At 33.6% G+C, this 18,599-nt stretch overlaps 3 protein-coding genes across 4 annotated transcripts; 1 reads left to right on the top strand and 2 right to left on the bottom strand.

Annotated features, from left to right (window-relative positions):
- Positions 1-124: 124 nt before the first annotated feature.
- Positions 125-7,241, bottom strand: LOC106400734 (S-locus-specific glycoprotein S13-like). 2 transcript variants are annotated; one of them, XM_048777964.1, is made up of 8 exons: positions 5,954-7,241; positions 5,444-5,605; positions 5,182-5,372; positions 4,068-4,133; positions 3,889-3,980; positions 3,758-3,769; positions 3,479-3,628; positions 125-3,356 (listed from the first exon to the last, which is right to left on the bottom strand). In XM_048777964.1, the coding sequence occupies exon 8, from the start codon at positions 1,653-1,655 to the stop codon at positions 420-422; it is 1,236 nt and encodes a 411-aa protein (XP_048633921.1). In that variant the 5' UTR covers positions 1,656-3,356; positions 3,479-3,628; positions 3,758-3,769; positions 3,889-3,980; positions 4,068-4,133; positions 5,182-5,372; positions 5,444-5,605; positions 5,954-7,241; the 3' UTR covers positions 125-419. The 2 variants fall into 2 exon arrangements, with proteins under 2 accessions (XP_048633921.1, XP_048633920.1); XM_048777963.1 differs by having other exon boundaries at positions 3,479-3,769.
- LOC125608426 (cytochrome P450 97B3, chloroplastic-like) lies at positions 3,228-5,598 on the bottom strand. Its single transcript, XM_048778905.1, has 6 exons — positions 5,538-5,598; positions 5,323-5,372; positions 3,918-3,980; positions 3,708-3,769; positions 3,479-3,611; positions 3,228-3,356 (listed from the first exon to the last, which is right to left on the bottom strand). Exons 1-6 carry the CDS (start codon positions 5,596-5,598, stop codon positions 3,228-3,230), a joined length of 498 nt encoding a protein of 165 aa, XP_048634862.1.
- A 321-nt stretch (positions 7,242-7,562) lies between the features above and the next one.
- LOC125608090 (homeobox-leucine zipper protein ATHB-15-like) lies at positions 7,563-11,287 on the top strand. The gene is made up of 6 exons (XM_048777965.1): positions 7,563-8,830; positions 9,218-9,597; positions 9,805-10,012; positions 10,626-10,722; positions 10,798-10,947; positions 11,023-11,287. The coding sequence occupies exons 3-6, from the start codon at positions 9,876-9,878 to the stop codon at positions 11,167-11,169; spliced, it is 531 nt and encodes a 176-aa protein (XP_048633922.1). The 5' UTR covers positions 7,563-8,830; positions 9,218-9,597; positions 9,805-9,875; the 3' UTR covers positions 11,170-11,287.
- Positions 11,288-18,599: the final 7,312 nt, after the last annotated feature.

The raw sequence follows: 18,599 nt of genomic DNA on the forward strand, positions 1-18,599 counted from the left end.
ATGCTGATAAATACAAAAATTTATATCCTAATTTTACTGAACTTGATTACATGTTTTAAAATTTCATCTCCTATATTTGCATATCATTCTAAAATCTGATTACATATTTCATAATTAGAAGAAAAAAAATTGACTAAAAAATCTGTTAGTGTTTGGATTCGAACCTGATATAGAAACTAAATACACCTGACTCATTAACCACTCGCCCATTCGTATTTTTTTAATAATTAGAATTATTTCAATTCAAACATTAAACATATAATAATTTGCATAAATTATGTTTCTTTTGTAACATTTAAAAATATATACAAAATTGAAAGTATAAATTTATATCAAATATATTTAGTTTGTTCCGATAATAAATTTGCGCTTTCAAAATACTAGTATAATATTAAAACTACTCTTATTTTGAGTTTACTCTATGAAGAGATAAAAAATTTACCGAGATAACTAGTAGCCACTTTGATGTATAATTGTTGACCACTTTGCAGTGTTCGTAAATCAACTAGATCAGAACTGTAAAGGAAGCAATCCAACTCCACATTAGCAAACCCCGTACAGCTGCAATCTTCTATACACCTTTGTCTACATTCCTTTGGACCAATGCTCCTCTCCAAACCCGCGTCCTTTGTATCTGGCAACTTGACATTCTTCAGAACTTGAAACCCATTGCCAGTACAGTTCAACCGACTTATTCTCTGGCATCCTTCTGTCATGTTTCTTAACCACCATCCCCGCCAGTTTCTTGGCTTAAAGCCTTTGAAACACGTACAGCCGGCAAACACGTGAACGTCCACCTTCTCAAGGCTGCAGACGCTGTTAGAACCACAAATCTTGCCGTAAAGATCGCATCTATCTCTGGGCCCACGCCATAGCAAGGTCTTTTCACGTGTAGTTGGAGACCACGAAAACTGCTGTAATAATCCGTCATATGTAACTTGCAGTAGTAGCAAGTAGTATCCATTGCCAAGTGCATAAGGTGTCTTTAAACCGAAACTTCTTCTGTAAACCGGTGATGATTTCGCGTCCAACAAAAACATCTCCTGATTTTTGCTCAGCAATGCATACGAATAAATTCCGGTAGAAGGGTTGTTGTTGCTTATCCACGAAGTAAGGCTTCTGTTGACGCCTTTAGCCAAATCAGACCCAGGGAGTAGTGTGTCGGTCGGGTAATCGAAACTTTCCCAAAGAAACGAATCCCCCCTGTTGTCGTCTGAGTATCTCAACACGAAGTTTCCGTTAGATAGAAGCTCTGCTACCACCGAAGATGTTTTAGGAGGAGAAGGGACTACCGCATTCGAAGAGGACCATATAATGTTTCCAGATTGATTGACAATGACGAGGTTGGACTTGTATATTTTTAAGGCTCCCTTGGAATCATACAAGGGGCTCTCTCGATTAGCTACCCAAAGAGGATTCATCTTCGAACTAGCTTTGTAGAACCACAAGCCTAGGTACCAACGCTCGCCATCTTCTTTAGTATTAGACCCGGCGAGTTTGAAGAAACCGAGCTCGAAAACGTTACCGGGAGAAATCATTGTGAGATTGCTTGAGATCGAGAGAATTTGGTTAGCTGTCAAAGTGTTTGACGACCATACAAATGGCACGAGAATCAAAACAATATAGTATGAAATAAAGGTCTGATGATTTGCCATTTCTTTGAGAGAAACTTGCGATTCAAGCCAAACTATTCTCCGCTCTCTCTTTTTATTTTTTTTATATACAAAAGATAACAAGTTAAACTCATTACATGTGCGTTTTAGGCTTGCATTTACTGACAACAGCGACGAATTGAACACAATCGATTTGTTAACTAACTGTGTTCGGCAACCTAAAATCCTTGAATTATTTTTAAGACAAGACTGACTACTACTCTAAGGGAACAAGTAGGCATGGGCCTATAAACCGGGAACCGAATAATAATAATAATAAACCTGAACGAACTTAAGGTCACAAATTACCGAGTGGTTCATCTATTTAAAAAAAAAAAAAAAGCAAACCAGTTATCCAAAATTTTTAAAAACAGTTTACATACTTAAAAAAATTAATTATATTTAGTTTTAAAATTACTTATAAACAGATATACCCAAAATACTTGGATATCTTTTTATCTGAAATATTAAAATTATTTTACATATCTGAAAGAAACTAATTACTTCAGAACATTTAAATTTATCCTATTACCCGATATATAATCTGAAAAATGAAAAGATCCAATTTATTATCCAAAATTAATTAAAAATCGGAACCGAATCAGAGCCAAATTGAGACCAAAAAGTTTATCCGATATTCGTTAGTCCCCATAATAGTTATCCTAACCGAATAAACCAAAATAACTGAACCGAATTGAATCAAATTTCATAAATAACTAATCGGTTTCTACATCTATAGAACCGAAAAACCAAAAATCAAAAGAACCGAACTGGAACCAACCAAACACCCAAAACTAGGAACAAGGATTTTTGTGACAAAAACTTAAAAAGAACTATTTGAGAGAATTGCCTATATAAAAATGACTGGTGAATTCATATGCGTTAATATTTTTATATCTTATCATCGTAACAGTTTGATCGACCATTAGCATTATTAGTGATTTCATGTTCAAAAGTTAAGGTTTATGGAGTTGGTTAGTGTTTACTAGATAGTTGTTAGTATATAAATCAAATAGGGTGAGAAAAAAGATATAACATTTGAATTTAAAAAATTAAACAATTTATACGAGTAATTAATTGTTATTTTTATTTATTTTACCCAAAATTAATTTCAAAAATATAGAATTGTAATAAACTGTTTCAAAGATAATAATAACTCTAAAAATATATAAAATTATATAGTTACAAAATTATTTATTTTTAGAGTTTTTATTGGGATAGAACCGTGGATCACACAACTCTGTCAAGAAAAACATACGTTTGAAGTATTAAAACCGATAGCTTAAATATTGATAAAACAAATATGGTATATAGCATTCCACAGAAAGTCAAGAAGTTGTCAATACCTTTTCCTGGGTAAGTATTTCAGAGGTGAATCTCATAGTTTCAGATTTTATTTTATTAGCTAAAGTTTACGGGTGAAAACAGAAAATATGAAAGCCCTAGATACATACAAAAGAGTTTTAGCCCACATATACGTTTTATTGGGCCAGAATGCGGATTTGACTAAATAGGTTTCCATAATCAAGTTACACGTGAGTAGTGAAACAATACGGTTAACAATCGGTGAGAGGCTCAGATCCTTAGAGACAAACGGTTCCAAACATTAGCTAGTGCAACAGTCGACTCCATTAGTGCAAACTGCTCTCCAATGCATTTCCTTGGCCCTCCACCAAATGGTAAAGATTGAAAGTCTGCTATGATCTGTTCTCACCATAACACCATCCCACAAAGGAGACAATAGTCTTGTTACAAAGCAGGAGAGAGCTAACTAAAAAATAATGAATTTAAGGGGAAGACTGGATTTGCAAGTTTTGGATGTTCACCTCGTTGGGGTAAAGTGCACCAGGGCTTCGAGATGGATCAAATCCAGCCCAGCCTTCAATACCATTGCTCTCCTTTGTTCTTAAGAACCTATCAGGCTCAAACTCTTGTGGGTTATCCCAAAAGTATGGAGATCTATGGAGATTTTACACCTGAATGTTTAATAACTGATAAAATTAAACAAAAGCAGGTTCCATTGAAGAATCATAAACTAATATAAAAAGATACTACGGAAATGAAGATATCGGTCCTTTTTGGAACTTTATGACCTTCCTCTTCACCTTTGTATCCTCCTGCATACGCAAGACATGGTCTAAGTCTTTCTCTAGTCATTTCTGTACGCAGACTGCATATAATCATAAATTCATAACAGAAGCTTCTTGTATTTTAATGAAAGCAACTTCATACATACCATTCAAGGTTTCTGGTTTAAGAGTGTGCCTGATGAGCAGAGGCGGCTGAGGATACAGACGAAGGGATTCTACACCAATGAGTCATATGTACCTGCAGAAGCATTGAGCAAAGCAGTCAATGATTGAAACAACTAGACCAAAAGAAAGATCTAAGAAGATAATTTATAAGTTAACGTACTCTAGCTTTTTCAATGATTCATTAGTAGGTGCACCTTCACCAAGCTTTCCTAATTTTTTCAGGATTCTGCAAGTTTAGAAGCAAAATACTAAATAACTGTACAATGAGATTTTAAGCAGTCATGGAAAAAATGGGAATATGACATTTAGAGATGTCAAATGGGCGGGTTGGGCGGGTTTGGGTGTGTCCGAATGGGTTTCATTTTTTTGCTGGACATTTTTGGTCGAAACCCAAATAGAACCATGTCCAAATGAGATCATAACCAAATAAGACCATGATTTGTTAGGTTATCCATTGGCGGCCCATACGCCCACTTAATGTAAACAACATAATTTCAGTTTTAAAAATTTAAAGATTATTAAATTTTCAATTTTAAAGATGTCATATACTTAAACTTTATGTTTTAAACTTCATGTTTCAAAGTTATAAAAAACACAAGATAAGTTTAAAAGATTCATAATTTCGTCTGACTTGCGGAAACAGAAACAATCGCCAGACTCGCCACCAGCTTCGTTATGAACACAAATCACTGACCCATTTAACACATAACCCATAATACAATATTATTAGATGATACGAATCAGTAGCTAATAGTGAAAACCCATAACACAAATCACGAAAAATCAAATCTTAAGAGATGATGAAATCAGAAGTTGGTGAAGAATCGAAAGAGAATCGAAGAAGAACGAAGACGAGGAAGAAGAATCGAACACGAAGAGAAAGAATCGAAGACGAAGACTCGAAGAGAAAAAATCAAAAACGAGGATTCGAAGAGGAAGAATCAAACACGAAAAAAAATCGCAAGAGTGAGACGGGAAGAAAAAAAAAAAGGTGATTTGTGTTTTTCCTCAATTTTTCAAACCCTAGATATTTAAGTTTATTGGGCCGCCCATTGTCCAAGTGGTTAAGCCCAATGTTGTCCATGAATATAATTGGGTTCACCCATCTGGACAAATTTTAATTATGGTTTAATCTGGGTCTGTCCATTTTAGACCATATCGATTTGGACACGGGCCACCCATTTATAGCCTGCCCATTTGACATCTCTAATGACATTTAAGAGCATACTTGTGCAATAAGATTGATGTACAATAAGATATATAATCTTGCATACCGGTCATCAATTGATCAATATCAACACCGCGCATGTCGACCAAGAACCGTAAAATACTTGCACATATGAATCCAAGAAAACAAAATCAAAAGACTTTCATAACCTTTAGTAATGAATGCAAGAGATAAAAGATAGCAGAACCTTCTTGAGATTAGAGTAGTCACGTTGCTGGAGTTCTCTATATCTGTTTCCTGGGAAAAACAGAGATAACAAAGTCAGAAACTAAACAGTAGAATGAAGATAGCATCAAGTAGTGAAACACCTGTCTTATCTCTTTTGCGTTTTGAATGACTCCATCAAGGCAATCGTTTATAATCTTGAGATCACTTTGGAATTTTCTTTGCCTTGGAACTTACCATCTGGCTGGAGGAAAGTTCCAATAAGTAGACCGATGATCTGCCTCGAAAAGAGTTCCATAAACCGCCTGCGATGTAAACAAAAACAAGTCAAGAAGGGACCGGACCAGCTTGCTAATAGACAATTCCAAGAAATTAAAAAACCTTACATCTATAATGTTGCAGTATCACAATCACATCTACTAATCACTAATACACATTTATTTCAAATCTTGAGTAACCTTTAGGATAGATTCCAACATATATTCACCAAAAGAAAATCTTTCATTCACCTCTTAAACTAAAATTCACATCACTTTTTTTATGTTTTTTTCCATGGACATTAAACACGAAAAACAAAATAAAATTAATTAACAGAGTATATTAAACTTTGTACTGAAACTAACTCTAAAAGTGAAGATATTTGATATTGTTACCTTTGCATCTGGACTTAAGACGACATGAACTTAATGTAGATATAACCATAAACCCAGATTAGCAGACGAAATCACTGAGAACAATGAAAGCTCACTGCCAGATCGCTGACCACAGCAGCCATGACAGACACAAGGTTTGAGCCAATGCATCTCCAACTAAATGACGAACCGTAGCATCATCAGCAGAAAGCGCAGCTCCAATAGGAGTATTGATTTCTCATTCTCATCAACCGGTCCAATTTCCACGTGAACCTCTTTCTCATCCGCTGCACCAGTTTACATCTGACCATAGACCATAGACCATACAAAGAAAGATGGTAGACCCACGATAGAGAAGCTACATGGAGAAGCATGAAGATGATTGATCAAAACTTTGTATCGGATTATAACTGCTCAAATGGTTTGATTAAGGATTTTATAACCCAAGAGATTAGAATCTCTAAAGTCGTGTTTGCTTAAACTTTATTCAATTCCTTGGTAGATGTAACGGTGGATGATTGGCATTCTTTAACAGAAAATCAAGGTTTTAATGAGTAGGCAATAAGATTAAAGACCCATATGGAGGGTAGTTGCCGATAAGTCACATTTGGAATCTCTTTCTACGAAGAAGACGATGACTCATGATAACAAAAATATAGACACACTGCATTAACAATGATAAATATTTTCTCCTCTTTTTTTTTACAAAAACAACGATATTACTCTTTATATAATAAATATACAAATTTTTTTTAGAATTGACCTGGACATTAAATTGGATAACTTTTCAGGTCACCGGATTATTAGATGACTCCGGACGAAACACAAGTTAATTAGTTTTAATACATAGTTATGTATTACCTTTTTCATAATATGAAAATTAACATTTCTTTCAAAAATATTAAAAAATATTAAAAAATTAGTTTCTTTTTTTCATTTATTTTAATAAATAATTTAGACTACTATGCATGGCAACGGATTGTTCTCAATTAGTAAAGATAGTTTCAGAACCGGAAAAATGACCAGCATTTGACATTTACCTGGGTGACATTAAGCTTTTAAAAATAAGCTTCCTTAACTCAGAAATCGTTCATGTATCTCAGACGAAGAATCTAAAAGGGTGGATAGCTTAGCACGCAGTGCTAGGAAACAACCATCTTTCGCCGTTCACATAGATACAAAGTTACCGATTTGGTTTACATAGTCAACATGAGTCTGTAAATGTTTGTTGTTCAAAAAAAAAAGACTACTGTCGATAGATAACAGGAAAAAAAAACTAATGCCAAATTTCATCAACTACCGGTTGAATTCTAAGTGTATATACATGTTTGGAATGCAAAAAACAAACTTCAGATTTCTTTCTTGGCATCCGTTTTGTATAGTAAGTTATTAGTAATTGAATATAGTTTATACGATACCGAAAATAGATCAATTGATATTTGATACAAACAGTGAATAATGTAGAAAAATATAATAAATGTATAAATATAAAACATAGTATAAAAGAGAGAAAAAAATAATAAATGTATAAATATAAAACACAGTGAATAATGTAGAAAAAATAATAAATGTAAAAGAGTGAGCCAATCAAATTATAACGTTTTCACTTAAGTGTGTTGTCAAATAATAGTATGATGTAATATCTACTTGGTTTGTTTTTTTTTTTTTGTTATCCTGTCAAGATGGTGGACATGCATATTGGTAAAAAAGCAATTGCAAAATAAGGAAAAAATTGTTTTATTAGTAGATGAGCCTCTTGCAAAATAATAAGGTGGCGTTTACAAAGGCAGCCACATTTAATGTGACCTAGAGTTTAACCCGCACGCATGTACATATATTTTTTATTTTATAAATATATAACTTTGATATTATCATAAAAAGTACAAATATATGATTTAAATTTAGTGTTATCTATACTATATTAAAAGGGTTATATGAGCATCTGTCCACATAGGACAATTAAATCAGCCAATCAGGTGGCTTCTTTACGACACGTCAGACACGGTTTGACCAAAGGCGATCCTCGACCCCTTTTCTTTTCGTCTTCTCCGTCATCTTCGTTTCGTGAGATCGCCGATCTGGCTTACTAGCAATCAATCCCCTCCTCTGCAATCAATCCCCTCACCATTTCTATACACTATTTAATCTCATTAATGGAACCTTTTGAGCTTTCCCAATCTGAGATTCTATATAGATCTCGCACTCCACCTCTTATCTTCACTAAAACTTATTCCCTCCTCACGTCAGCCAGTTGCCTTCTTTCTTACTCTCACGCGCCTCCTCTAGCGAACGAGCGAACTAATCTCCAGTCATCGGAGAAGGAATCCAAGGCGAAACGCCGCTATTTGGAGAAGGATAAAGGACAGAGCTCGATTGAGAGGATCGTTCTCCGTCTACGGAACTTAGGATTAGCAGCTTCTGACGACGACGAGGAGGACGATGCGGAGGATAACGAGGAGGAGGATGTGAAGAAGCCGGTGACTGAAGAAGAGAGGTTAGGCGATTTGCTGAAGAGAGAGTGGGTGAGGCCTGATGTGATACTCGCTGAGGGAGAAGAGAGTGATGATGAGGAGGACGATGATGTGTTGTTGCCATAGGAGAAGAACAAGGAAGAACAGGCGGCAGAGAGTAATGAAGGAGATGGAGGATTGTCGGCGGTGAAGAAGAGGAGAGCTAGAGCTTCGTCGTTGTCGGAGCTTACGATTGAGGATTTTGGGCTACGGAGGCTGAGGAGAGACGGGATGTATCTGAGGGTGAGGATTAATATACCTAAAGCTGGCCTCACGCAGGCGGTGATGGAGAAGATTCATGATACTTGGAGGAAAGAGGAGCTAGTGAGGCTTAAGTTCCATGAGGTGCTTGCTCGTGATATGAAGACCGGCTCATGAGATTGTTGAGGTATGTTTCAATTGATTACTGGTTGAAAAAAGATCTCTTTATTGCGTGCAGGACGTTAGTTGAATTTGAGGTGTGAAATTTGAAATTAGATAGCTAATATATAGGGACAATAACCACTTAATCTCAAGTTAGTTCTGCAATAGAATGGTCTTAGTAATGATCATTCAAGTTAGTTCTCTCTTAGTCTTGAATGATCTTGAACAATAATTACCTAATCTCATTACCTAATCTCAACTTAGTTCTGAAACTTAGTAGTTCTCTTTCTTAGTAACAGTAATGCAGTTTTGTATAGGAGATGGAGCTGAGCATGGCTGTTAAATAGTAACAAGTTGATGCAAAAAAAAATTGTTTTGTTGGGAACTGATTGGATTTACTCTTGATGGGCAGCGTCGAACTGGTGGAATGGTGATATGGAGAGCAGGAAGTGTAATGGTGGTTTACCGTGGACGTGACTATCAAGGACCTTCTGCAGTCTTTAATCAAATGGCCAGACCTGAAGAACACTATCAAGGACCTTCAGCAGGAAGTGTGCTGGTGTATTCTTATGTAACAGTAGATGATTTGATGCGTTTCTTTAGTGTCATTTCATGATATCTTTAGATATGAAGATAGGTTGGTTGATGTTCTTGAAAACATGGCGTTTTAAGGTGTATTGGTTTGAGTTTTTGCAGCTGATGAGAGAAGATGAGGCAACCCTTGGTAAAATAACTAAGCCTAGGCGTCCCAAGACTGTTGTTCTGTGTCCCACCAGAGAACTCTCTGAGCAGGTTCTTCTACTTCTACTGCTTTTATTTTCTCTCTTTACCAAGATTAGTTGCTGCTCTAGGACATCGTAAATTTGGATTCCATGTTTGAGTTGAAACAAATTTGAACTTGTGAAAAAAAAAATAAAAAAATATGAACTTGTGGTTGCTGGGTAAAATGTAAAAGTTGGAATATTTATTTTCTAGAAAGTTTTGGTTGCCTTCTTATAGGATGACCATAACACTGGAGATCATGAGGCATATGCCTGAGCATCCCAACGTTGTTACCTTGAGGGAGACTTATGAGGATGAGCATGCTGTGCATTTGGGTATGGAGCTTTGTGAAGGTGTTGAGTTGTTTGATAGGAATGTGGCGAGAGGGCATTACACTGAGAGAGCTGCTGCTGTTGTCACTAAGACCATCATGGCAGTTGTTCAGGTTCGTCACGGTTTTGCTCTTTGTTTATCTCCAGATTGGTCTATAGATGTTCTATGTCTTAGTTTAAGCTCGTGTGCTGCTCCTTCTTCCTCTTCCCTTGCCGTAAAACCCTTCAAAGGTTTCCATTTGGACCTGTTTTTGATTGTCCTTAATGCTATGCTACACTAGGATTAGGCCACTTAATCTCTTTGCTGCAGTCAGAAAATGGAAATTGTGGGTTCATGCCATGTGTATACAGAGTTTGGGTGATGTTCGCATTTGATGATTCTGATTCTGATTTGATTTGTGTTTTAATTGATAAAGACAGTTGCTTGCTCTTTTATGAATCTGTCCGTAATTCTTTTATTTACTATGCTACACTAGGGCTAGGCTACTAAATCTCTATGCTGCACTCACAAAATGGAAACCGTGGGTTCTTGCCATGAATATTGAGATTTTGGTGGTGTTTGCTCTAATTTCATTTGTATTAAGCAGTCATTTTGCATGTGATGCATAATAGACTTGCTTCTTAGAGGATTTTTTTGTTTTGATTTATTTATAATATAGCTGTTTGCTCTTCTCTGGATATGTTTTTAATTTTTTGTTGTTGTTGTTGTTGTTGTTGTGTGTATAGGGATGAGCTGGGTCGCTTTGTTTCTAATAAAGGCAATGAATCGGTTCTCAAGAACTTTTGGCATCATACAGATGCTATCATCTGCTGCTCAATGAAGGTACTAACTTAAACATCAAACACTCAATGAATGTTTTATTATTCACTGATCCTCTTTTAACCTTTTTTTGTTTAGGCCATGCCAGTCTTCATATTTGCAAACCAGGCGGGGCTAGACATGCTTGAGACAACATTGGTTTCTCTTCAAGATATCTCTTTAGAGAAGATATTTGATGACAATGGAAGGAAGACTCTCTGCTCTGAGTTCCCACAGATCATGCAACAGGTTTTTTAACAACGTTCTGGTCTGATTCGTGTATGTAGTTTGATATCTGACTTTAACATGATTTTTTTGGTTTAGGGCTTTGCGAGTCTTCAAGGTGGGATATGTCTATCAAGCATGGGGAGACCAGTTTCATACGAGAGAGCAGTTGCTTGGAAAGTACTCAATGAAGAAGAGAATGCTCATTGTATCTGCTTTGTGTTCATCAACTGGTCCTTTGTTTGATACTTCAAAAATAATCGGTTTTAAAGATTTCTAATTCATGTAATATTAAAAATTCAAAATTTGTTTATTACAGTTAATATTTTACCATTAGATATATTAAAATAATATTCTAGATCGATATTCAATTGTCAGTTTTCAACTATTACACGTAAAAAATATTATTAAGTACATTTTTTTTGATAAGGGGGTTTTATATTTTAAGTAGGTTATTGGAATACTTTTTCTTTTCGTGAATTTATTCGATATGAGATTTCGATCTCTTAAACTAAGATAATTTATGTTCTATACATAATTATATTTTTTACGTAACTCTAAAATCTCAGACTTGATTCTTTATATTTTATTAGTTAATTGTGTTACATATAATAGAAATACTTACTTCAAACTTAAAATATAAAAAAAAATCAAATTTAAAATTAGTTATATATAATTTCATATATAAAAATTCACATACAAATAAAAATGATAAATGTAATAAATTTGAATATATTATCCGCCCGTAGCGCGGAAAAAAGATCTAGTATATTGAATAACTCTATAATCTTATTGTCTAAGCTTCTTATTCGTCATTATTAATATATAGTGATATTTTGAGTTTGATACATAAATTATAATCTGAAATTATTAAATATACGATTTCTTTTAATAAAGCTTTATAATTTCTACAATTTGTATACAATACATTTTAAATTTTATATAGTTATACTGCATACGGATATTTGTTTATTATCTATCTATCTATCTATCTATATATATAAAATATTGTTTGCTTCACTCTCATGCTGCCACGTCATCGCCACGTAGATAAGTCGAAGGCTCCTGTCTTGACACGTGTCTCACATCCTCGAAACGCAACACTTCGTTAACTCTCGGAAATTTGGTTAGTTAAGATTTGATAGAAACAATTGCTTTGGGCTTAAAAGCATAAGTCAAGTGGACTTCTGATACAATTATCGGGCCCCATTATAATTGTCTTCACCTTCACAACTTTGACGAAGAAAAGCAGTCATGAATTTCCGCTATTGTTGAGCTCATGTTTGTCAAACGGAATATGGAGCTCCAGCTGGGTTAAGAGGGAAAATCATTTCCGGCGAATCTCTGGTGGAAGGCTCCGTTGTGGTGCATAACTTCTCACCTACTTTAAAAAACTGACACCTTTACGAATCTTCTCGGCATTCAATCATTCACATCAATGTTCCAATTAACTCCATTTCCCCACTCCTTCCACGATTTCTCATTCATTGCATTCCCCCTATCTCACAGTCGGTGAATTTGTAGCTATAAATATATGAGTTTTTTTCCCAAAAATTCATCATCTCATTTCTCACACAAAAACCTTTCGCCAGAGTATAACGACGTACTCCTCTCTCCTACTTGATGACATGATGTTCGGGCTCTACTGTAACACAACTTTCGAACTACCTCTGAAATACGGCAGCTGAGATTTTTGGATGGCGCTCGAGAGAGAAGCCGCAAGCTTATGGGTGTCTGACATGCTGGTCCTCCCACAAATTAATTCCAGCTAACAGAAAATCAAACATTTGAGACTTTTTTTAATAGTTCAGTATTACCATGATAGATATGATCTCAGAGCCAAAGCCTTCCAAAAGTCTTCCCAGGTACAGCAAAAGAAAAGAAAAAATTCATTAGTTGCTGCTAGAACAAAACAGAGTAATTTAATAATAAAGAAACAAGCTATACCACTGGCAATTGTATCAAGACCCATATTGGATAGAGAACCGAACACATAGTACTATTTATAGCTAAGGGCATCTCCAATGGAACTTTATTTTTTCTCTATAATTTACACAAAAATAAAGTAACTCTATTATAGTGTAACTTTTGCTCCAATGGTGTTACTCTATAATAGAGTTACTCTATTACTCAATTATAGAGTAGAATATAGAGGAATGTCATATTTTACTCTATATTTGGAATGAAAAAGTGACATTCCTCTATATTTCACTCTATAATAGAGTAACTCTATTATAGAGTAACACCATTAGAGCAAAAGTTAAACTATAATAGAGTTACTCTATTTTTGTGTAAATTATAGAGGAAAAAATAGAGTTCCTTTGGAGATACAAAAGAAGCTATGGTCAGTCACACCTTTCTACAAATGATAGAAAAGGTTGAAATTTTTCATTGACTTACGGTGAATCTGACATAAATAAAAAATTTTAAGAACAGAGATTGAGCTGTCTCTTTGATAACTTGAGACAGATCCATCATGCTCGATTGTCTGGAACCCATTCGGTACCAACATCCCGTGTGTATGAAAGGTCATCACAGATCATTCTTGGCCCCTTTTGTATCACTCTTCATTTGATCCTTATCTCTACATTAAATCTAATGTATAAATATCTCCTCTTATATATCAAAGCTTCAAGCTTTTCACATACTGATGAACTAAAATGATAACTCCTTTTGACTTTCTTCTCGGTTTAGAGGATCTAGAAACTGAGTTTTTTATGAAGAAGCTTGAATGAGAACGGCTTAAGAGAGGCTGTCTTATTGAGAAAGTAAAGGCATTTGGGTGTATATGGCTGCAGTGTAGTGGTCAGTGGCTGGAGAGCTGGAGAGGCGAGAGGAGATACTTCGTCAGATAGTTTTTTTTATGATGACAATTGTTAGGGTCATGGCATTAACCAAATTTAGCCAAAATAAAACTTCTTTTTATATAATGGATAATTTAGTATGTATATTTATTTTCTAATACTGAAAATATGAAATATGTAACTAAAAAGAGTTATGCAAATTTTGAGAAAACATATGGGTAACTAATAAATATTATTTTATCATATGTTGGAGGATTCATTTTCTACTCATTTTTCAAAGACCAGCTATATTTTTTGGATATTTATCATGTTTGGATAGTGATTCAACACCATTAATTACCTGGTTTTAATTTGTGAAGTGATATAATTAAAATAAAATAGTAAATTTGTAGTAAAATAGTGAAATTGTAATTAAAAATAAACAAAAATTTCATCAAAATTAAATTAAATTTATATTATTTCGTTTATTGGCTTATTGCTGACCCGCCCGTCCGACCATAGTAATTTATATTTTCATGTTGTGTTATTTTTTTTTTTGTCAACGTTTCATTTCATTGAAATGAAACACAAAGGCCTTACATGGATCAGGTTTATACAATGAAAGCCCAAACAAAGATTCAATTGAAATTAAAAACACGGCCCATGCCGAAGTCGGCAACATGATTATCATTCTCTCCACGCGTCACTTATGGAATGTCGTAGAACATATGGATGAACACGTGTCCTTCATGCCCGAGGGTGGTACTCCGGTGACGTTGAGGTTGTCGACGCTATGAACTCCTCCGCAATTGCTTGTATCTTTGTCTTCCCCAAACTTCCCGATCACATCTAGCTCCAATCCTCCACTAAAACCGCCATTTACAGCCACAATTTCTTTATCTTCGACTGATAAATGCTGAGGAAAGCTCGATTTTGATAAAAACAAAACTTTTTATCGGACCATCAGAGATGCCGATTCTACTAAGTTTCGAAACACATATTACTTTGCATCAAGGAGAATTTATGTCATCTAGTGGCTCACAATAAGTGAGAGCAAAAATTGACACCAATAAACAAAGTATATGAGGATAATCAAAAGAAGAAAATACCCGACATGAAACTAACGGGATTTAATTGACTTTGTAAAGGAGGGGATGAGCTTTTTAAATTAAAATCAAACCATTATCAAAGATAAAATTCTTCAATTTGACAATCAGCATTGAAATAGTTTGAAAAGACACCACAAAATCACCTAAGAGAAGAGTAATCTGCAATCAGAACAAAAAGATTGATCTGATGATCGAAGATTTAGACAAGCATAACGATAATTTTCATCCCTATGAAAGATATTGATGAGTTAAGAGGGATGAATAGAGAAAATTTCTCTCTCTCTCCATGTTGTATTCAAAAATAATACTTTAACATCTATCACTTTAGTATTTTGCAAAATTTTATAAGTAGATACATTGTTATATTTAAATAATATAGCTTTGTTGTTTTAGTAAATTGTATACATAGTAGTATCTATCATACTTTTTTATTAATATATGATTTTTTTTAATGCTACAGCATTAAGTTTTTTGATTTTTTTTATTATTAAATTGAGATTTCAGAATACTATATTACTTTCGATTTTACAACCTAACTTTTTGTGTTACATTTCAAAGAATTATATTTTAGCATCTATGATTTTACGTTTTATAAAATTTGAAATATTATCATTTTGAGTTTTCAATATTTATTTTTAAAATTGTATACTTGGTCAAGAGAAATTTAGAAAATTACACAATTATTTTTTTAATTTGGAACATTATATTTTTTTTTGAAGATTTCTTACTAAATTAATTCAATATTTTATTAAAAATATATTTGAACTCTTCTTAGATTTTGTATATTTTTCTCAACATATTTTGTTATAATTAAAAGAAACATTAAATTTATAAGAAAAATTGATTTGTCATTAATATTTTTAGTTAATTATTAAAATTTCAAAAAATTCTAGTAACATATTCTGTAAAATAAGAAATGAACTAAAGCTTAGATATATACTATTATTTTGTATATAATTATGAGAAATTATTAGAAATACCACAAGTGAAGTGCCACTTTTCAAAAATACCACCAATAAAAAATTATACTAACATTTGGGTTTATGCTTTAGTAATTACTGTTTAGGGTTTAGTATTAAGAGGTTAAGGTTGTGTCGATAAATGTTCTATAAATATTTTAAAAAATTAGCTTAGTGTTATTTTACAAAGGGGAATTGCCACTAATACCACTTTTCTAATACCACTTTTCAACTTTACACTAACCAATTTTACCATTAAAATTTTAATAGGTAAAATACCATTATACCCCTAATTAATTAAACCTAAAACTATTCTCTTCTTCCCCAAAGATTTCTTCAAATCTCAGATCCAAAATGAACGATACATGTAATCAAATCCGACGAATCAGACGATGTTGACGAGTTCTCCGGCGCTGAGGAGTTCTCCGGCAAAATTTCTGACTAGTTATACGGCAAGATCCGACGACGCTGCTGATGAGCTCAAACGAACAAGACGAGTTCTCGGCGAGATTTACGAACACTGAAGAGTTTCCGACGAGATCTGATGACGAGTTTTCCGGCGAGATCTAACGAAGACGAGTTCTCCGATGAAGCTGACAGACTCTACAAGCTCAGACGAACGAGACGATCTCTTTCCCTACACCTAAGAAACGCTAACAAAGGTAAGAGGATAATAGATGGTGATTTTCGTCTCTTTCTGTAATTGTAGGTTGGTTTATCAAAATCGATCTGTTTCTCGAAAGGAAAACGAAATTTTTCTCATGAAGTTTTCAAATCTCAAATTTATAAGACCTTATAAATTGAGTCCTTTCGAATCTTACTGTTGATTTGTTAGCAATCAAAAGACATAGAGCTTAACATATATTTAATTACTAACGTAAGAGTAATATTATTCCATGATTACTTCTTCTTTTGGTTGATCTGGTAATGTTGCAGGGAATTACAAAGGTGTGCTGTGAGCTTTTAGATTTAAAGGATGCTGTGGAGAATATATGTGGTGATATGCATATCAAGTACCTCACTTTCTTGAGGTAATACAATGCTACTATTTGTAGTTTGACTAGCAAAGTTTAGTATGTGCAATATATGAGGTAGAAGGTTGGTATTTTGATGTAACGTTATGTTTGGTACTTTATGAGATTCATTTTTATGTCTTGTTTTGTGTATAATATCTAAAGAAGCAGTGGAGATGGAGATGAGTTTGTTGAGTTACGAAAGCATATTATTTTTGAATCTTGTTTTTGGAAGTGAGCTAGTGCTGATGCGTAGGAATAATATGTGATTGGCTTGCGTTCAGATTTTGAAGATCGACCAGGTTGGTGAGCTGTTTGAAGAAGTAAGAGGGACTCTGAACTAGAACGTGGTTTGTGCGATCAAAGAATTACATATTTATAACGCTTTATAAAAGTTGCAGAGTTGGCTTGGTAATACATTCTTCTCTCTCATCTTCTTCAGACATCTCTTAATTAGGATGTTGTCGCATCCAAGGGCTCAAACCATACTTGTAGATGGAGCTTTTAGGGAGGGCGAGCCGCTGATTCCACTTCCTTCATTTAAGATCTTGGTGCTTCTCACATTCTCTTCTCCATCCACAGGAGTTAAGGTAAGTAGTAGTATTTATAAAACTAAACCATGAAATGAGCTTGTTTGATTCTAATCACAAGCATGGTCTCTGTACAGTCTACATAGAGGGTTGAGACAGTATATCCCTTGCTGAAGGACGTGGCTCTTTCACCAGATATGTCTTTTTGTGTTAATTGTCTTTTTGAGGGACTTTAGAAAACTTAACTTGTAACCCATTATAAATCAGTTTATAAACGTTTATAAATCATTTTTGAGTTCCTTATACTTATTCTGCCTAGCATTCCTCACAAGACTTCTCAAGTTCACACATTTATATGTTTTAATAGACATATCCGATCAACTCTTGTTTAAAAACTTCTTTATATAGACTTATAAATCGTAGTTTCACAAAAAAAAAAAAAAAAAAAGAGACTTATAAATCGTCAAGTTGTACTTTTAATAATATCCTGAAATCCAGATTTATAAAGAATTATAATTAATGCAGTGTTCACTATCCGAAAATCTTAATCTTAACCAGAATTATTCAAATAACAAGTCCAACAAAGCCTTATTTGCTTTTTGGATAACAGAAGAAAGCAAATCCTAAAATTACTTGAACTCTTATTTAAAAACTTTTTTATAAAGACTTATAAATCGTCGAGTTGTACTTTTGAAAATATCCTGAAATCCAGATTTATATTTTATAAAGGTCTAAAAAATTTGAACAAATTTCACTTTTAGTAAATAACTGCATGACTAATGTTGTAGAGAGAAACTCACACACATTCAAAGACTGAATTGAACAACATTAAAGAGTTGACGAAGTCGGTTGTTTAGAACATATTCATATAAATTGTTTTTATAAATATTTTATAAACTCTTATAAATTATTTACATACCTTTATAAACCCTAGAAAATTATTTTATTAACTCTTATAACTTGTTTAATAAGCTTTTCTAAATGGTTATAGACTCTTATAATTGATTTAAGATCTCCAATTGATTTCTAAACCTGTATATACCTCTATAAACCTTATAAATTATATACATACCCCTTATAAATGATTTATAAACTTTTATAATTTTTTTAATAAACATTTATAAATTGTTTATATACTTTATAAATTGTTTTATAAGCCTTTATAGATGGTTTATAGACTCTTACAAATAATTTGTAAACCTTTATAAAAGGTTTATAATATTTATAAATTGTTTTTAATAAAATTTTATAAATGATTTATAAACTCTTATTAATTATTTAT

Source organism: Brassica napus, chromosome A4 (genome assembly GCF_020379485.1).
Source record: "Brassica napus cultivar Da-Ae chromosome A4, Da-Ae, whole genome shotgun sequence".
Classification (NCBI taxonomy): domain Eukaryota; kingdom Viridiplantae; phylum Streptophyta; class Magnoliopsida; order Brassicales; family Brassicaceae; genus Brassica; species Brassica napus.

Excerpts from the sequence above, each read along its gene's own strand:
- LOC106400734 (XM_048777964.1), bottom strand. The coding sequence starts at position 1,655 with ATGGCAAATCATCAGACCTTTATTTCATACTATATTGTTTTGATTCTC.
- LOC125608426 (XM_048778905.1), bottom strand. The coding sequence starts at position 5,598 with ATGGAACTCTTTTCGAGGCAGATCATCGGTCTACTTATTGGAACTTTC. Across the intron at positions 3,981-5,322 it reads ACTACTCTAATCTCAAGAAG|GTACATATGACTCATTGGTG; the intron begins GTTCTGCTATCT and ends ATGCTTCTGCAG. Across the intron at positions 3,612-3,707 it reads GGACCGATATCTTCATTTCC|ATCTCCATACTTTTGGGATA; the intron begins GTAGTATCTTTT and ends AAATCTCCATAG.
- LOC125608090 (XM_048777965.1), top strand. The coding sequence starts at position 9,876 with ATGAGGATGAGCATGCTGTGCATTTGGGTATGGAGCTTTGTGAAGGTG. Across the intron at positions 10,013-10,625 it reads CCATCATGGCAGTTGTTCAG|GGATGAGCTGGGTCGCTTTG; the intron begins GTTCGTCACGGT and ends TTGTGTGTATAG. Across the intron at positions 10,948-11,022 it reads TCCCACAGATCATGCAACAG|GGCTTTGCGAGTCTTCAAGG; the intron begins GTTTTTTAACAA and ends TTTTTGGTTTAG.